The 14,388-nt window shown below is 36.3% G+C and overlaps 2 protein-coding genes and 1 pseudogene across 2 annotated transcripts; 2 read left to right on the top strand and 1 right to left on the bottom strand.

Moving 5' to 3' along the window:
* The first annotated feature begins 4,825 nt into the window (after nt 1-4,825).
* Nucleotides 4,826-7,012, top strand: LOC129903793 (dynamin-related protein 4C-like; annotated as a pseudogene).
* On the top strand, nt 6,976-7,576 carry LOC129904656 (uncharacterized). The gene has a single exon (XM_055980232.1). The coding sequence runs from the start codon at nt 7,148-7,150 to the stop codon at nt 7,493-7,495; it is 348 nt and encodes a 115-aa protein (XP_055836207.1). The 5' UTR covers nt 6,976-7,147; the 3' UTR covers nt 7,496-7,576.
* A 606-nt stretch (nt 7,577-8,182) lies between these two features.
* On the bottom strand, nt 8,183-13,573 carry LOC129904654 (uncharacterized). Its single transcript, XM_055980231.1, has 6 exons — nt 13,333-13,573; nt 10,664-10,734; nt 10,505-10,569; nt 9,926-10,411; nt 9,765-9,855; nt 8,183-9,029 (listed from the first exon to the last, which is right to left on the bottom strand). The coding sequence occupies exons 1-6, from the start codon at nt 13,472-13,474 to the stop codon at nt 8,943-8,945; spliced, it is 942 nt and encodes a 313-aa protein (XP_055836206.1). The 5' UTR covers nt 13,475-13,573; the 3' UTR covers nt 8,183-8,942.
* Nucleotides 13,574-14,388: the final 815 nt, after the last annotated feature.

Raw genomic sequence — 14,388 nt, 5'->3', positions numbered from 1 at the left:
TGTCAAATGTCTTAAGACATGGATGATAAGAATCTTTAGAAACGCATATTGTGTAGTACATACTAGTATATAATACTCCTATGCTACTCCAATCAAGATAGTCTATGAGTAAATTGTTTCTTGTTTTCCTCTCTGCAAGTAAATTGCTCTCATCTTTGTATGAAACATATATGCTTCTCAGATAACGTCTCTCGTAATACCTGAAAGTTTTCCAGATTAGGACTTATTTTAAATGAATAGGAAATTTTCTGAGTGTAAATGATTAATTGTAAAGTACCTTAAGTACTCTTTCTGTCCTCCCATGTAAGGATGTTCTTATATGATTTTCATACTCCCTCCATTCTTATTTAATTGTCAAATATTTCCTAATTTGGTTCTGCTTCTTACTAGTCAATTTTGAATCAAAAAAGGGCAATTTTTTTCATCGTATAATACCCTCAATTTATTAACATTGAGTTAATGTCTTTGAAAAAAGTAGTGAGTAAATATGTTTAAAACTCTATCAATTAAATTAATAGAGGTAAAATGGTAAACTCACTATACCAATCATAATTTTTTAAATAGGTGTGTCAAGTCAAAATTTGACAAGTAAAAAAGAACAGAACAAATTGAGTAGTTATGTTGGAATTTGAAAAAGAAAAGAAGGCTGATTAAAATTCAATGTATTCAATCTTGGAAGACAACATTTTGGATATGGCTGGAATGCTAAACGACTTGCTTATGAATAACAGTAAAACATGGCTCTTAGTTAAGCAGATCAGTTGTTTTGAGGGAAACAAAAGCATTAATTATACTGGAAGTGTGTGGCTCTAGATATGCTGCTCACACCATCTCTAGAAGAAGTTAAAGTGTTTTTCTGATGCATTAACTGTAGCTCGAAGGATGAGATCAGTATTTTTGGGATACAAAACCATTCAGTCTAGTTAAGTCTCCACTTGCTTATGTTTTTCAAACTAATCTGCAGAAGTTCACATAAATGCACATAAATGATCAAATATCGGCGAAACCCATCAGTGGCCTCCTAAAGTTGTCATCAACTTTCACTTAGACACCTAAACTAGGCTTTGTTCATTTTAGATACCTCAAGTAAGGCTCCGATGTGTTATTTTGACACTTTGTGCTGACTTGGCACATTACGTGTGTTGCACCCATTTTAAGCGCGTGAAAAACGTTTTTTTCTTTAAAATATTTTTTTGTTGTTGTTCTTTCTTCTTCATTTCTGTCATCATTTCTTCTTCATTTCTTCTTCTTCTTTTTCATTGCATGTTCTTCTTTTACAAGTTCATTTTACAAAACACAATCTTTCTACATTTTCTTCAACACCCATTTGCTCAAAACCCACAAATTCCCCTCCCCCAATCTCTCCAGAAGATTCAGGAATCGTTGATAGATTTGTTCACATATTCACTAAGCCTCTTGATTCATCAAAAAATCAAGAACTTGATGAATTGGGTTCAAAGATTACTACTTGTATTGTTGAAGTTGTTTTTACAAACCTGAGAAATTGAAGAATGGCTCATTTGTTTTTTAATTGGACTTCGAATTTTGTTGTGGGTTCTTTAAGGTTTGAATTCTTTAACAATTTCAAAGAAAATAATTTTACATTTGTATTAATCTTGCCGGAAAAACTGGAGGTTCGTCGGATTTTTTGATCCAATTTGATTTATATTTTTTTCCCTAAAACTTGGTTCTGCAATGTCTTCTCCCAAAATTGTCTATAGACCAAATGAAAATTACAGCTTTCCAGCATTTCAAACTGAAAAAATGGACGTTGTGCCAGATGGAGATTCACAAAAGCTAAACACGACAAAATGCAGCCTCAATAACAAATTCCTCACCGATGACACAGTGTCAGATACACTATGTCTTCCTCCTTAGGCTCTTCCTTAACTTCTTCAACTTGTGTTTGTTCATCATCTTCTTCCTCTTCTTCTTCACACTATCAGCCCAAATCTTATGTGACTCATCATCAACAACGTTATATTCCTCAGATGAAATCAATCCATTTTGAGAAACTGAATTTAGGAAATGCCCAAAAGAAAAGCTTGGATAAAACCCAACATTCGGTTTCGAATCCGATGTTCCTCCTTGAAAAAAACATGGGATTTGACCAATCCTACTAGAAGAAGGATGATGGAACATAGGTGATGTAGGTGTAGGTTTAGAGCTGAGGATTGTGGTGATTCTTGCGACTGATAGAAATTGATTTTGCAGAGATTTTCGAAGAATTGAAGCCATTAGAGGCTAACAATTGCTAGATTTGATTTATATTTTTTTTCTCTTTAGATAATAGTTGTTAATTTTTATTTTTTTAAAAAATTATTATTTGGATAAAAAAATTCCACATGTCATTAAATTATTGGTCATTTTTGACACGTCAGGCAAGTGCATTACACACACTTAATATATTTTGGTAATTATCAAAAAAGTGTCAAAATGACACATCGGAGCCTTACTTGAGGTCTCTAAAATGAACAAAGTCTAGTTTAGGTATCTAAGTGAAAGTTGATGCCAACTTTAGGGAGCTACCGATGTGTTTCGCCTCAAATATCATGTATAAATAGGGATACTTTGAGTTCATGTGGTCATCAGGAGTTAGATTAACATATAGTATCCCAGTAGACTTTACAAACTAAACTATCATGACCCAGCCCCGTAGGCCACGACTGGGGTTCGATCTGAACCCCCGTATATATGTCTATCAGTTGTAGTCAAGTCGAACTATAAATAACATAATACTATACAACAGAACCCTATTTTGGTATCGTAATTTTCAGCAAGTTGTTTGGAGCTTGTGTGGTGTAATGTTGCCATGTTTTGTGTATATATGAGCTGCAGGTTATAGTTGTTGGTTGGCTGTAGTGATTAGGGATATAATTGGAAATCAAATAGGGCATGTTATAGGGGAGGTGCTGTCCGATTTTTGTTAACGCCTTAACTAACTAAAGAACTAGTCGAGAAGACGAGCGAGAAAATGAGTTCTATGAATACTTGGGTGCAACCTAAGATGCTGAAAAGTCAAGGATTGTTGATATTCGTATTGCTTCCGTGTTGAATAGGTTCAAAGGACGACGAGGCGAACGTGACAAAGAGTAACTTGTTAGAGGTATGTGAAGCTTTCTCTTGGCATGTTTTTGGCATAAGTATGTAAAGCTATCTTTCTTTTCTTTTGGCATGTCTTAGCCGTAAGTGAATTGTATGTGAAATGTGGGGGTAATTCCATTCCCAGAACTCCAAGTACGCCTCATAATCCCTATCCACTGCTTGGTATTGGAACCCCTGTAAAAATTGAATATTGCCTGTCAAGGCTTATACATGCTAAAAAGTAGTGTGTGGAAAGCTATCTCTCCTTTCTCTTGATATGTACTTGGCATTGAAATGGGTTTATGATGCCGTGGTTGTTCACCGAGCCCCAGGATGGGCTTGGTACAAAATATATACGTGATGACCACCTGAAGAAAAGTACAGACTATATAGAGCTTATTTTCTTTCTTCTTTTGGCATGTCTTAGTTGTAAGTTAAATATGACATGAGCTCCGGGGTAATTCCATTCTTAAGCATCTCCTATTTACTTCTAAGTATTGAAATCCTATAGTAGTTGAACTATTTTCTTGGAAACTTCTATACGTTAAAGAGGTATCAAATGTACAGGCTCCAAGTCATAAAGACTATATGATAAAAAGTGTTTCTGGTTCCATAAGCGATTTGACCTTACGTTAATACATGTCTAGGGTCCCCGAGATTACAATTGATATAGCCCATAATGGCATTTAGAGGACACCCGAGATGACTACACTATTATTCGGGTCCTCAGACGAAAGTTTAATCTTCTTATACGGTCAAGTCTCTGATAATATTTTAAATTGCATATAGTTACTCACTACTCTACTCGTGAATACTGTAACCTTTCTATCACCGAGTCCCGGGACGGGGTATGTTATCGTGCACAGTTCACTACATTATCCACCGAGTCACTCACTAAAGGGTCGGGTACACTATACGAGGACATGATAATGCAATGACATGAAAAACTCACTGAGTTCCTCACTAGAGGGTCGGGTACGTATGTATATATATGATGATGTGTTGTAATAAAGTGGTGATGGCGTCGGGCCTATAATGGTCCCACAGATATGATTCACCGGATCCCTGACAGGGCCGGCTATATTGTATAATTTGAGCATGCATGTTTTTATGATTCACAGGGTACAGGTACAAGTTTCTGATTTGATATTTTATTCCTTGCTTCTCTATCTCAGATATGTTATGTTATATTTTACATACTCAGTACATATGTCGTACTGACCCCCTTTCCTCGGGGGGCTGCATTTCATGCCCGCAGGTACAAATACAGGTTTTGGGAGTCCGTCAGCTTGGGATTCCATTCAGCTCAGCTGGAAGAGGCTCCATTGTATCGGAGCCTAGTTTTTGACACTGGTTACTGATGTATACAATTGTTTTTGTTTATTCAGGGGTACGGCGGGGGCCCTGTTCCGCCATATGTTGTCGTTAATATTTTTAGAGGTCTGTAGATATGTATATGTGGGTTGTGTATGTCAGTTTGGTTCAGCTGGGTCTATATAATATACTATATGTGTTATTATGTTATGGCAGCCTTGTCGACTTGCGTGCCCTTTTATGATGCGATACAAATGAAAGAGGCTACAAGTTTATGAAAATGTTAGCACCCAATAGGGTTCTGTTGCATGGTATTATGATGTTTATAGTTTAGCTTGACCACAACTGATAGATATGTATACGGGGGTTCAGGTCGGACCCCAGTCGTGGCCTACGAGGTTGGGTCGTGACATAAACCTTGCCAGCAATGACATCCCAACAAGTCAGCAATTACTCTTCTTCCAGTGAATGTGTACATCAAGTTGTTGATCCAAAACATCTTGAAGTGGTAGAACCACAAGGCTCTATAGTCCATGCACCTATTGTTTCATGTTCAATGATAGAATTAGACCACTCCTTGATTGTTTTGACAAGCTTAGGCACTTCATCAGCATGCAGGAAAGCATTCGGCTACCTACCATCTTCAAGCTTGGATACCTCAACATCATGCAGGAAGGCATTCAGCTGCCTACCATTGTGGTGATTGGTGATCAGTCTTCGGGGAAATCCAGTGTGCTTGAATCACTTGCTGGAATTAGCCTTCCAAGAGGCGAAGGCATTTGCACTAGAGTGCCTCTCATCACGAGGCTCCAAAATCACTGTAAGACAAAGGTTTACTTGGAGTACAATGGAAAATCAGTTCCAACCAATGAAGTTCACGTAGCAGATGAAAGAAAAGTCAACAAAGGCTGCTAAGTAAAGTCAAATTCAAAAAAGGAAAAAGTAGACAGAAAAAGTAAGCAGAAAAGGAAAAGGAAAGAAAAAGAATTTCCTAGTATAATTGAGTTTTCCTTTTCCTAAAAGAAAATCACAAAGTTTCCATATATTTGGCTAGTCCTTTTCTTATAGGAAAATGTTTATGACTCTAGAAATATAAGCTCATTCCTTCTAACATGACAGCACTCACAATGTAGTCCTAGGGGCATCCACAATGTAGTCCTAGGGGCATCCACAATTCAGAAAGAGAGAGTAAAAACACAAAAAAGAGTTATACACTAAGATAAATATTGTAGTTTTGAGTGTCCTCTTTAGTGAGTTGTTCCTTTTACAAGAGAGAAGTGTTAATTGTTGTTTTCACCTTGTATTTGAGAGCGGTGTACTCCACATATTTTCATTATTTATCATCATATCAAACTTTAGTTGTGGTGCTTCCTTCCCCAACAGCAGAGGCCATTATTCTTGCAACTAATGAGATTGATGGACATGGTAAGGGAATATCCAACATCCCTTTAACACTCATAGTGAAAAAGAACAGTGTTCCGGACTTGACTACGGTGGATTTGCCTGGAATACCTACAGTCCAGATGCATGGAAAATCACAGGATACTTTTGAAAAAATTTCAGAAATTGTCATGAAATACGTAACACTAGAGGGGAGCATAATTTTGAATGTTCTATCAGCCACTGTTGATTTCACTACTTGTGAGTCCATTAGGATGTCCCGAAAGGTGGACATAACTGGGGAAAGGACTCTAACAGTTGTGACAAAGGTTGATAAAGCTCCAGAACGGCTGCTTGAGAAAGTTACTACAAATGACATGAATGTTGGACTTGGCTATGTTTGTGTTAGGAATTGTATTGCGAACGAGTCTTATGAAGAAACTCTTAGTGAGGAAGCAAGGCTTTTCGAAACTCATGCACTGTTATCCAAGATGGACAAGTTCATGGTTGGCATTCCTATTCTGGCACATAAGTTGGTGCAAATTCAAGCAAACATCATTTCCAAGTGCTTTCTGGATATTTTGAAGAAGATCAACGACAAACTCACAGTCAATGTTGATGCTCTCAATGAGTTACCACAGCATTCGGGTTCTGTTGCTGAAGCTTTGGCTACATTCATAGGTTGGCTACTGAGTCTCTGAAGAAAAATTTTCTTGGAGTTGAGTTTGATGAGTACACTGAAGATTTTGAAAAGCAATGTGCTGCTAAATGGTCTGAGTTGCTTGATCTTGAACTCAAACAATACTCTGCTGTACGTTCAAACTATCCTGATAATAAGGTAGAATACCTGATGGATGAGCTTGTGTTTTTACTGGAAGCACAGAGAAATGGATTGCCATTATCAGAAAAGGAGATTCCATTATCAAATCTCCGTCCTCGTGTTGTTTTCCTGGATGTTTTGCCGAAAAAGGTCAGAGACATTTCTGCAACTACGGTGGAGTTTGTTGGAAAATTGTGGAACTATATAGAGGGAGTAATCATCAAAGTTTTGATGCATCATTCTGGTAGTTACCCGGAACTTCAGTATTTCATTAAGAGGGCAGTGCAAAATTTGATTGCCTGGAGGAAGGATGAATCAGTTGAATGGGTAGGAGAAATCATTGGGACGGATAGGCTGACTGACCTCACTAGTAATCCATAGTATGTAGCTACTTATAGCAGGCTTGTGGTTTAAAAAAGGCAATTTATGAAATTTTGTTGATATTGTAAAGGGGGAACAAAAATAAACATCAAAGGATTTGGAGTAATTGATGTTTTGTTTTTGAGGCGGCAGCCTAAAGATGTTGTGGAGCTGGCTTTTGAATTGAAGATGACGATGGCTGCATACTCGAAAACTATGTTCAGTTCTCAAAAATTAGGTAACCATGAGATCGAGGTGAATATTGTTAATGATCAAATGGCATCATTGCAAATGAGGTTCATAGCATACTGGCAAATTGCTTCGAGTCTTGAAAAGATTGTTAATGATATTGAGGATGAGATTCTTGGTGATCTAATAGCATCCCATAGTGGTGGCTTTGAGAGTTCCCTGCTGGAATCATTGGTTGCCGAGAAATGCTTTAGGCTCAAAAAGAGTGTGAAGTTGCTTGAAGAGTCAAAAGAGATGGTGAAGATTATGGACATTCTTGCTCATCATGTTAGTTCAGAAGAGGCTTAGACTAGTGTTTGATGATTTACGCAGCATGTCTTTTTGTCCTTGAGTCGCATTTATCTATCTACCTAGTACTTTTTATCGAATTTCCAGCTACCTGTCCTCTTCTAGCATCTTATCTACCTGGTGCTATGTCATAATTCTGCAGATGATTAATCAGAAGTTTGAAAATGAAGGTCTTTCTGTTAATGATTTTGATTCTGCATATCTCCTGTTTTGTGTTTCATTTGTGTATCACTTATATTTGCTGTGTTTCATGGTTTGAAATTATTACACCAATAAGCAATGGCTGTGTGTTTTTTGGGTACTGATGCATTCATTACCTGCTAGTGGCTACCTTTATTTCTACTACTATCTCCAAGATTTACTATTGCTTCTATTGAGTGGTCACTGGTCAGTATTCAGCTTCAAAAATTGGTGTAGATGCAGTTGTCATTGTGTATTATTTGTTAAAGTATTACCTGACTACCTAGACCATTCTTTTCTGACAAGATCCCTATTTTATGTCAGCAGGAAGTTACTACTTGTTGTACTGTTTGAGATAACGGTGTTATCTAGGCCAACTTTTGTGCACCTCAACTATTCCAACGGATACATGCTACCTCCCATACCGATATGTTTGCTACTCTTCATTTGCTGATGTAACTGTATCAAACGTCGTAATGAGAACAGTCAAATGATGAGCCTGGCAAGTTTGGTGAATACAGAAACTGCACCTTAATACCTATCTCTAAGGTTTACACACACTTCATTGACCACTAGGTCACCGTCTTGGGTGCTCACACTGCTAATATAAAAAAAAAGGACAGTCCGGTGCACTAAGCTCCTGCTATGCACAGGGTCTGGACGAAGTCTTACCCTGCATTTCTGCAAAAGACTGTTTTCACAACTTGAACCCATGACCTCTTGGTCCCACATGACAGCAACTTTATCAATAATGTCAAGATTCCCCTTCTCACACTGCTAGTATATCCAAGTCAATCTATTCAAGCTTCATCTTGAACTGCATGGCAACAAGATGTGTATTTTCATGGGGAAAAAATAGGATTTACCGTATTTCTTCCGGAAGCCAAAAGGAAAATCCAAGATTGAAGAGCATTTCTTCCATAAGGCAAAAGAAGCCAAGATGCAGTATGCATTATGAAGCAATGAGCCTTTCTTTCACCACAATATCTCAGGACAAAAACAATAGAATTAGACTAATTATGTCACCCAAAAGAGTACATTATACACCCAATAAGTTAAAAACGACAACCGAGAGAGATGCCATGAAAATTGGGTTGACTGATTATTAGATCTAGTTATTCCCGGAAGGATATGGAGTTTCTGGCGATCAGAAACGTCTCTGTTGATGATCTAGCCCCTTTATCAAAACAAAGGTCCAAAATGTCAAATCTGAGTTCAGGACATTGAGATCGTCTTTTACCAATGTTTTCTCCGCGCATATACCTCATCATGCTCCGTATTTTGGAGCCTTCCAAAGTTTGAATGCCACTTCATGTAGAAATCTATCTGTTGGAATCACAAGGTTTGCACCATGCTGGTTGAAAGACGAGAACGCAAAACATTAGGATCTTAAATATCCATGTTAGCAGACAATAACACTAGTGACAACAGTGTAGAGATCAAGCGCAAAATCAAGGATACTACAAGTAATTAAAAAATCAGAACAGAATTGACAATGGCGCTCAAATTGTTGGGAAGATGATGCAAGTTCGGAACATTGTAAAAGACACGCAGAAAGGTTCTTGTATTTCTGCTGGCTATTCTCCACCACTTAATAAAATAGAAGAAATTTAAGTGTTAGAGATGCCTAGTGCCTTTAAATGGAACACGAGTATAGAAGAGCATGAAACATTCTCCTTAGTTGTGTCATCACATTTCTGAGCAGTGAAAGGAACCTGTTGACAGGTTCGACATATACTGTGCCACTAAATATCTATTTCTGAGCTAGAAACCTCAAACAGTGCCATTATTTCCAGACACTAATCTTCTTTTGGGATTGGAAAAGGAAAAGACAGAAATTAATATTTAGCTTGTAAATATTTAACCCAAAGTTAGCTCAGACTCACAAGTTGATAACATCACCATGTCCAAGTAATTTTCCCACAAGTAGACTGACCAAGGAAACAAAACTTAGCACCGAATTTGGCACCATTTATCGAACTGGAATTTTTCATTGAAAAAAGTAAACTTATTATGGCTCAATAAGACCAAGTAAAACCCCAAAAAATTATGATGTATAAAGCGTTAAGATCTTCTTAATCATGAATACCTCTTTGAAATCCTTGTATGAATATGCTTCTGCCATATCCTTCCGAGTGACAGCATTCTGCCACTGGGCCACTAACATGGGGCAATGCTGCCTGTTAACGAATACATCAGACGCCATTATGCATGGATGATATAGAATGGAAGTGGAAAAATCACACATACCTAACATTCAGTCGTGGTTTTCCTTCTTTAATTGTATAACTTTGACGAGGGAAAATAAGAGAAAGTTTAGAGTTATTCTCTTGTCTACTGTCAGCAATAGAGAACGTGGAATCATCAGACTCACGAACAGCACCATAGCTAAACAAAACTGACATGTGCAACCTAGAACCTACTTCCGTTCCAGGATGTGCCATTTGCACCAAATTACCAACCAACCGATTGACAAGATCCAAGTCTTTGAGGCAATTTGTCGTTTGACCAGCTCCGACGTGAAGAAAAACCAAATCAAATTGGCTTGACTCTAAGGTCTTCCCTTCTTGAAACCCCAGCAACTTGAACAATTTGGAGGCTAAGGCGGATGAATCAACCAGGTTATTAATGCTGCTAATTAACTCATTGAGCTCTAAGACGGTGAAGCCAAGCTTATGGCAGAAACTCTTAAGTCTTAAATTTTCAGTGATGACAGCAGCTTTCATCCCCATAAACCTGAACGAGAACTTTTTTAAAAAGGGCCTTTTCAACAATGTAAATAATATCATATCGATGGAAGTCGAACATGTAAAACAGAAGTAGTCCTACCTCTCTGATATGGTTGCTGCTACATGCTTCTCCTGAGATTGAGCTTCAGAAAATTCTTCCCCATTCTTAAGAACAGAACAGAAAGATTTTAGCACAACATGTGTTAATTAAGCTAAGAAATACACATACCTCTTTGGGAACAGAGTTATAGCATCTCACCAGGGCAAGATAAGCTTCACTTGCATCCACTAGCTCGGCAAATTCTCTGACTATTCTTGCATCCTCGGTTTCTGCAATCCAATGCCCATATAAATTCCAAAATGACAGATAACAACAACAACATATCCAGTGTAATCCCACAAGTGGGGTCTAGGAGGGTGGTGTGTACGCAGGAGGTTGTTTCTAATAGACCCTCGGCTCAAATAAAGCATATCCAAAACCAAGTATGTAAAACAAATACAGAAGCATAGAAGTCATGATGAAAACAATGAAGAAGGAAACAATAGCAACAACAAATATACGATAACTGAAGCCAAAATGATAGATAAGAAGTACAAAAATGTAACTAGACTCCCAGCATGACCTGTAAAGCAATAACGATCTTTGTACTGTCCATTAAAAATACTTTTTTTTAATTTAGAAACTCATCATGCTTTCTTATGAATAAAAATACTAATCCACCCTAACACTAACCACCCTTAGGCATAGCATAACAAAAAAACCATAGGCACCAGGCTATAGAGTTGAATTATGGGATGTCAAACTCGTCAATTTTAATTGGATTCGATGCATCCCACACGTCATCAATGATATTTAACATATTCTGTTCTGTAAATTCCAATCTTTAGAGAAGTCTTATTGTTATCTAGAGGGTAAAGTGGGTGCAGGAAGGATATATATCAGCTGTCTCACAAAAGTGATCAAGAAAACATAACAACCTCCTATCCAGTTACACAATATATATTTGTTCTCAAGTGCTCAGTCAACTAGAATGGTGATGTCTTCCACGAATAACAATTTCATTCTCAGCTAGTGGTTGAGAAAAGATGGGGCACCAGCTCCTTGGAGTCAACTGCCTTGATGACTTTTCGATTTCTACAAGTGCCTGGTTGGCTTCCAGAACAGTGCAATGAAGAACATTACAAGGCCTTCCGTTAGCAAGTCTCAGAAATGCTCTACCAGTTTGATATGATACACATAAAAGTTTTGTTACATAGAGATGGAAGGTGCAAACTTTTGGTTCTCCATTTTCTCAGAGTTGGGTCGGGGGATGTTTCATAATTAGAAAACAAATGCCAGATATGATTGTCTTCCAGTGTTACTGATTCTGACATTACCAACCAAGCAGATAAATTTAACGATAACTAAACGAGATCAAACAAAATAACTAATCTTACTAACTCAATGCACAGTCTATCCATGCAATCAAGATAGTACACATTCAATCAAACTTGCTCAGCTAGATGAATGCCCTGCAGCTATTCCATTCCATTCAGTCCATTTCATTCCGATACTAATCAATTCGTCTTTCAACAAAAAAATTAGGGGTTTTAATCTACAGGTTCTCTAACTAGACTAAAAGAGCTCCTCACAGACACCATTACAATGTACCTGTAACAACAAAAACTAATCTCAACTAGTTGGCATCGCCTATATGGATCCTTTGCTACATTACCAACCAAACAAAGTTATTTAACTACCACCAAAACAAGATTAATTGACTTCTTTTTCTTTATTGGTATGAGATTAATTGACTTACTCAATATTACATGCTATTTAGATATGCATCTAGTATTCATTATCCAAAAAAATAAAAAATCTTGCTTATGCAAATGGATTAAAGACTATTCAAAAGCATGCAATTTCAACAAACTCCAAGATTAAAGATGAAAAAGAGCATAAACCCAGATAGAAATTGCCATAAAGAAACAATCTTGAGATTACCCCCCCCCCCCCCCCTCCCCGCCAAAAAAAAAGAGAAAACGGTCAAGAAAACAACTAAACTATCACTTTTTCGCGAGTTTCACACCCGAACTATCATATGTTCCCTTTTCCTAACTGAACTATCACCATTTATGCATTAAAACACACCTCAACTATCAATCATTATCTATTCCTACCTTACCAATGGTGATAGATCATGCAAGAAAAAAGAACAATTGATAGTTGAGGCGTGTTATAATACATAGATGGTTCAGCAAAAAAGCGATAATTCAGTGTGTTTTTGACCATTAACTCAAAAAAGGTAAATTCCTAAACTAAAAACTAAAAAAAGACTCTTCAACAAAAGTTGGACATAATGTAGTGTAACCTGGACATTTTCAGTATTTTCAAAAAAAATATTCTTGCATATGCAAACTGATTTCTATTTTTAAAAAAATGCAATTTCTACAAACTCAAGGATTAAAAAACATCATAAACCCAAAATTTATCAAAGAGAAACGATTATGAAATTATAAAAAAGGAAAAAAGAATCAAAAAAGAAAAAAAAAACTGAAGGAGGAGAGTGAGGAAGATACAAGAAGCGACATTAAATTATCCAAATTCTTGCATATGCAAACTGATTTCTACTAAAAGCATGCAATTTCTATAAACTAAATATTTAAAGATGAAAAATAGCATAACCCCACCTAAGAATTATCAAAAAAGAAACAATTTGGGGAATAAAAAGACCTGAAGGAGGAAAGTGAAGAAGAGACAAGAGGGCACATCAAACTATCCAAATTCTTGCAAACACAAACTGATTTCTACTAAAAAAAAACATGCAATTTCTATAAACGCAATGATTAAAGATGAAAAATAGCATAACCCCACATACAAATTATCAAAAAAGAAACAATTTTGGGACTAAAAAAGGTATTTAAAAAAGAAAAGAAGAAGAAAAAGACCTGAAGGAGGAGAGTTAGGAAGAGACAAGAAGCCACAGCAAGCTCGAGAAGCAAAAGAATGGAGATGGGTATGAGACGGGTCAATGGATCGGGCTAACCCGTCACCGTATAATACCAGTGCTCTGCTAGGCTTATCAGCCATAATCAAATGTATTGAATTTGAGAATGAAGAAGAGATGGGTTGTTGTTGATTATAGTGAATAAAAGTTTGCAACTTTGGGAGAAAGAATCTTTTCCCTTTTCTTTTGTAGAGTATTTGTTTAAGTTCATTTAAGTACTGGAATAATATATAATGCACCGGACTGCCTGGAATGTAAGGTAGTTAGGTTTTGTTTACCTTATTTATTTGGTTTTCAAGCTTCCTAGCCTGAATTTGTGTGAGTATGAGAACATGAGCAAGTTCAGTCTTTTGTTATTTATGTGACTTAATCTTATGATTTTAAAAGAGTTTAAAGTGTATAATGATTCAATTTTTGAAATACATAAATATAAAGAAAAAGGTCTCTCACATATATATTTGAGTTGGTAAAAATTTATGTGTTTTATCATAAAAGTATTATCTGAAGCTAAAGTATTTTCATAATTACAAAATTCTAATATGTATATGATATAATTTATTGAGTGTGTGTTTATAATTTATTGTAATTGTATTTAGAGCGATTATATGCATTGAGTTGTTGATTCAATGAAATTTCAGGTGATAAAAATTCAAAAATTGTTAAAGTTTTTGAAAAAAGCTTCGGCTTTGTGCATTAATGAAGATTTCCTGCGCTCATATGAGAAACATACTTATGATATATATATATATATATATATATATATATATACCCCCTTAATCAATGATTATGCTTATACAAACAAATACGTCCAAATATAAAGTGCAAAATTGACAACTTATAAGTAAAACACAAATACATGTATCAAAAGTCTATTTCTGAAACATACATGGTGCCTGGTGCATACAATATTCACGTATTAAAAATAGACTTTTGATACATACCATTGTATCAACAATCAATAATAACTCATTTAACGAAATACAATCAAAGTAAAAGA

The sequence above is a fragment of the Solanum dulcamara genome, chromosome 9 (assembly GCF_947179165.1).
Source record: "Solanum dulcamara chromosome 9, daSolDulc1.2, whole genome shotgun sequence".
Taxonomy (NCBI): domain Eukaryota; kingdom Viridiplantae; phylum Streptophyta; class Magnoliopsida; order Solanales; family Solanaceae; genus Solanum; species Solanum dulcamara.
This window is presented reverse-complemented; position numbering and strand designations above follow the sequence as displayed.